The following is a 6,019-nucleotide window of genomic DNA, read 5'->3' on the forward strand; positions in this document are numbered from 1 at the left end:
CAGCCAGCACAGCTGCAGGCATGTTCGTGCAAAATGCCAACATCGACAACCAAGCTAACGGAACAGCCTCAGGAACAGCACCCTTTGCCCATATAGCTATATACAAGGTGTGCAATGAAGAAGAATGTGCAAACTCTGATATATTAGCTGGAATGGATGCTGCCATCGAAGATGGAGTAGATGTTATGTCACTCTCCCCTGGAAGTGATGCTCAACCTTTAGATAGTGACGTGATTGCAACCGCCTCATTTGCAGCGATCGAGAAGGGCATTTTCGTAAGTTGTTCAGCTGGAAACTACGGTCCTGCTTATGGCACCGTCACAAATGATGCCCCATGGATTCTGACAGTAGGAGCGAGTACTATAGATCGAGAGATTAGAACTACAGTGGAGTTAGGAAGTAAAGCCTGGTTCAATGGGGAGTCCACTTATCAACCTAGGGGATTCAAATCCAACTTACTTCCCCTTACTGATGGTTCGTACTGTGTAAATGGCTCGCTGAGTTGTGTTGACGTTAAGGGAAAAGTTGTCTTGTGGGATGACGGAAATAATGACTGGGTGGAGAAAGGAGAAGTCGTCAAGAATGCTAGAGGCACCGCCATGATTATTGCCAACCATCAAGGAGAAGGGGTAACTGTTCCTGCTCTGTCTCATGTACTCCCAGCTTCTCATGTTAGCTACACCGACGGAATGAACATCAGATCATACATTTATTCTAACGAGCAACCGAAAACGACATTCACCTTCGAGGGAACAGTACTTGGAATATATATATCCAGCTCCGGTGGTGTTGGGAATTTAACGCCTAAATCCCCTAATGCAACGGAAACGCGGTATAGAGAACAAGTACACCAAGATTTAACGAGGTTCGGCAACTGCCTACGTCCTCGGGAGCCACACAGATAATTTCTTATTAATCAAACAAGAAATTACAATTTTAGGAGCAGATCCCTAAACTGGGATTTCTCAAATAAACACTGTAGCTACAGTGTTAATAATAACAGGGTATGAACCCTTTCAATACCCACTTGAGAATAAATACCCCACAATATAAAATCCCCTCTTCTTAATTCTCTCTCTCTCTCTAAATCTCTTTACTTAATCTCCCCTCAAAACAACGTTGAAGCTGGGGATTAAAAAGGAAAATCGCTGCTGCGATTTTAGGGAAAAACGCTGCTGCGTTTTAGGGCAGATCCCAAGAGAAGAAATCGGAGGAGAGGGGGAGAAGCAAGCACCTTCGAAACCCTAGGGAGAGGGTTTATATAGGCGGAGATGAGAGAGCTGGCGACAGCCTGTCGCCAGCGATTAACCCTGACGCAAAGGTCGGGTTCGCCCAAAAAACAAACGCAGAGGTCGGGGGGGCAGGCGAACGCAGAGCTCGCCATCGACGCAGAGCTCGCCATCGACGCAGAGCTCGCCATCGACGCCCGCTTCGAACGAACGCAGAGCTCGCCATCGACGCCAGCTTCGAACGAACGCAGAGCTCGAGGCTTCGAGCTCGTCCTGTCGCCTGGACCTCGCCGCCTGGACCTCGCCGCCGCCACGCCTGGGGGGGTCGCCGCCGACTTCGCCACGCTCGTCTGCGTCTTCCTGGAGCTCGTCGGAGCTCCTCCGCCGTTGGAGGTTGGTATCCATCTTCAACCTAACAATCTCCCACTTGGAGACCAAACCGACGACAATCAGGCTATCTCATCAAGCTCCTCTCCTGTGTGACTCCGCCTTCATCATCTATGCATGAAGGCCAACTGAAGTTGCACACAACTTCAGTTTCTGAAAGGTCGCTGCCTTTGTCAACATATCCGCTGGATCCTTTCTTCCTTGGATATTCTGTTGAAATCCTTTGACAACTCGTCGGGCTCTGTATCTTCTGGAACCACCCTGTTCCTTCTTCACTCGATACACCCACTTGTTGTGACGTGCCTTCTTCCCCATGAGAAACTCAGCTAGTCCCCATGTCTGGTTGGAGATCAGAGATTTCTTCTCTTCTTTCGCAGCAAACTCCCACTTGCTCGCATCTCCACTCTGACAAGCTTCATCAAAGCTTTCAGACTCTCCTCCATTTGTCAGCAACATATAATTCATGTATCTGCTGTTAGGCACAGGAGGACGAGTACTTCTCCTTAACATCGGAGCTGGTGCGTCGGGCTTCTGCGCACCATTCTGTCCAACAGTCTCTTCTGGCTGAGGATCTTCTGCATTGGGTTCTTCCGAGAGGTTATCCGGAACATCATCTGCATCTACAAATGTTGACTCGCTCTCTGAGTCACCGTCATCTGTCTTGTGCAAGTCCTTGTACATCACCTTCTCGTTGAATGTCACATCTCTGCACCTGATCACCTTCTTGTTTTCGTTGTCCCAAATGCGGTAGCCGAACTCGTCTTCACCATACCCGATGAACGTGCATTTCTTAGACTTGGGATCAGGCTCATTCCTGCCTTGATCACTTATATGCACATAAGCTACACAACCGAAAACTTTGAGATGTGAGAGGGTTACCTCCTTTCCGCACCATACCTCTTCTGGTATTCTGTGCTCCAATGGAACCGATGGACCTCGGTTGATCAAGTAAGCTGCTGTGTTGACTGCTTCTGCCCAGAACTGCTTCGGTAGACCTGACTGCATCCGAATGCTTCTGGCTCTCTCTGTCAACGTTCTATTCATGCGCTCAGCCACACCATTGTGCTGAGGCGTGCCGGGCACGGTCCTCTCCATTCTGATACCGTGCTCATAGCAGAACTTCTTGAATCTGGTGTCTTCATACTCACCACCATTGTCTGTTCTGAGTTTCTTTACCCTCAAACCGGTCTCATTCTCGACCATGGCTTTCCATCTTCTGAAAGCCTCAAACACTTCTGACTTTTTCTTCAGAAAGTAGACCCATACTTTCCGAGAGTGATCATCAATAAAAGTCACGAAGTAGTGTTTCCCACCAATCGACGCGGTGGTTGTTGGTCCCCAAACATCCGAGTGAACAAGCTCTAGCTTCTGCTTCCTGGGGGGTCTGCTACTTGCCTGAAAGCTAACTCTCTTCTGCTTTCCAAGTATGCATTCTTCACACACATCAATCTCTACTGATTGTAAACCTGGGAGTTTTCTCTTTGTGTGCATAACCTTCATCCCCTTTTCACTCATATGACCGAGTCTCTGGTGCCACAGCTTTGAAGTCTCATTGCCTGCCGCAACTGAGATCGAACAACGTGCACCTGCTGTCATATACAGGGTACCAGTCTTCCTACCTCTGGCAATCGTCATTGCGCCCTTCGAAATCCTCCAGTCATCGCCATGGAAAGTCATCGTGTAGCCTTCACTAGCCAGCTGGCTTACTGAGATTAAGTTCCTCTTCAGGTCGGGAATATACCTGACATCCTTCAGCTCCCATACTGACCCATTCAGCTTAATCTTCACTACACCTTTGCCAATAATGGCACATGCTTGATCGTCACCAAGATATACATTTCCAAGGTTTCCGGGGATATACTTCTCGAGGAATTCTTTCTGAGAAGTAGCATGGAATGATGCTCCCGAGTCCAACACCCAAGACTCCTCCTTGCTCTCCAAAGAGCATATCAGCGCATCATCTCCTCCTGAGGTGGAGGCAACGTTCACATCTGCATTTGCCTCCCACTCCTCCCGTGCACTCCTGCACTGATTCTTGTAGTGCCCGGTTTTCCCGCACTTCCAACACTCGATAGCCTTCGAACTGTTGGGATTTCTGGATTTGGATCTCCTATCATCTGATCCATTTCCTCTGGTTGAACTTTTACCTCTTGACTCTGTATGCAATACTGAAGAGGTTGTAGCTTCACCCGACTCTCTCCGTCGGATCTCCTCACTGAGAACCAGATCACGAACGTCGTCAAACTTCAACTTTCTCTTTCCCGATGAGCTACTCACTGCCGTGACTGTAGCGTTCCAACTCTCTGGCAGGGAAGACAAAAGTATCAACGCCTGAACTTCCTCATCAAACTCAATGTCAACTGAACTCAATTGGGTCGTGACTGTATTGAGTTCATTGAGATGATGTGCTACCGATGCACCTTCCGCCATTCGCAGATTGAACAACCGCCTCATCAAATGGACTTTATTTGAGGCTGATGGCTTCTCATACATATTTGAGAGTGCTGCTATAAGATCTGCCGTGGTCTTCTCCTTTGCAATGTTAAAAGCAACATTGCGGGTTAACGTCAAACGAATAACCCCGAGGGCTTTTCTGTCCAGAAGATTCCAATCTTCTTCCTTCATACCCTCCGGCTTCTTCCCCGAGAGAGGTTGATACAGATTTTTCTGATACAGATAATCCTCTATCTGCATTTTCCAGAATCCGAAATCTGATCCATCAAACTTCTCTATTCTCACCTTTCCCTCATCTGCGGCCATGGCTCCCACTTGAATCTGACTTCCTCTAGATCGTTTCACGCTCTGATACCAGTTGTTGGGAATTTAAACGCCTAAACCCCTAATGTGTCATGCGACGGAAACCGCGGTAGATTAGAACAAGTACACAAGCAATTGACAGCGAGGTTCGGCAAGCTGCCTACGTCCTCCGGAGCCACACAGATAAATTTCTATTAATCAAACAGATAATTCAACGAACTTTTAGGAGCAGATCCTAACTGGGATTCTCTCAGATAAACACTGTAGCTACAGTGTTAATAATAACCATTGCGAGTAATGGTAAACGCCTTTCCCACACTACGCATCACTTGAGAAATGAATTTCCGCCACGCGCTCGCCCCGTCCCGCACGCAGCCCCGCCCACCCCCACAATATAAAATCCCTCTTCTAATTCTCTTGGCTCTCTCTAATAATTCTTTACTTAATGCTTCGACCTCAAAACAGGGACGTTGAAGCGGGGGATTAAAAAAGGAATATGCGCTCTAGCGATTTTAGGGAAAAACGCTGCTGCGTTTAGGGTGGCAGATCGCCGCCGCCGCCACAGAGAGAGATCCGAAGAGGAGGGGGGAAGTTCAGCAGCCATTCGAAACCCTAGGGAGAGGGGTTATTATATAGGCGTAAATGGAGATGAGAGAGGCTGGCGAAGCCTGTCGGGCCACGATTAAGCCCTGACGGCAAAGGTCGGGTTGCCCAAAACCAAACAGCAGAGGTCGCGGGGGCAGGCGGAACGCAGAGCTTCGGCCATCCGACGGCAGAGCTCTCTGGACGGCCACGATCGACGCCTGCGCGCTGCTTCGAACGATACGCAGAGCTCTCGCCGAATTCTGGGACGGGGCCAGCTTCGAACGAACGGCGAGAGCTGCGAGGCTTCGAGCTCAGTCCTGTCGCCTGGCACCTCTGCCGCCGTTGGCACCATCGCCGGAACCGCCCGATCGCCTGTTCGAGGCCCTGGAGGCTCGTCGGAGCTCCTCCGCCGCGAGTGTTGTATCCACGGCGACACCCAACCTAACAGTGGGTTGCTTGCATCTCGTGGCGAGGAGGGCCATCTCGGCTCGACCAAGAATATCCTAAAGCGGGTGAACATTTTAGCTGCATGGTCCGAGAGCTCAACAAAATTCAACGTACCGTAAGGGACATCAATGCCGGCCCCGCACCTAAGAGGTACGTATAGCAGTTGCTAAAAAGATCCCACTAGCCTCTTTACGACCGGAGCGGGGCATGTAACCCCGGCCTCATCTATGACATTTCGCCCGACGACTACATCGCTCACCTCTGCGGTTTAGGGTACAGCTACAGGCAGACGACCGCTATCGCTCGTCGCGCCATGATCCCACTAGCCTCTTTACGACCGGAGCGGGGCATGTAACCCCGGCCTCATCTATGACATTTCGCCCGACGACTACATCGCTCACCTCTGCGGTTTAGGGTACAGCTACAGGCAGACGACCGCTATCGCTCGTCGCGCCATCAAGTGACACAGACCGCGTCTGTTCCAGAGCTGAATTATCCTTCGTTCATGATATCCCTAAGCAGTAGTAACAATTACACGGTGACCGTAAAAAGAACGGTGACGAACGTAGGCATGCCGGGCTCGTCGTATGAAGTGCAGATTTCGCCTCCAATCG

At 49.9% G+C, this 6,019-nt stretch overlaps 1 protein-coding gene across 1 annotated transcript in view; it reads left to right on the forward strand.

Moving 5' to 3' along the window:
* LOC109829718 (subtilisin-like protease SBT1.4) overlaps positions 1-973 on the forward strand; it is a 2,156-nt gene extending 1,183 nt beyond the window's left edge. Inside the window, exons 3-4 of the mRNA XM_020396759.1 lie at positions 97-845; positions 941-973. Coding sequence (XP_020252348.1) covers positions 97-845; positions 941-973 — 782 coding nt within the window. The remainder of the gene's footprint in view (positions 1-96; positions 846-940) is intronic.

The sequence above is a fragment of the Asparagus officinalis genome, chromosome 2, assembly GCF_001876935.1.
Source record: "Asparagus officinalis chromosome 2, Aspof.V1, whole genome shotgun sequence".
NCBI classification, from domain to species: domain Eukaryota; kingdom Viridiplantae; phylum Streptophyta; class Magnoliopsida; order Asparagales; family Asparagaceae; genus Asparagus; species Asparagus officinalis.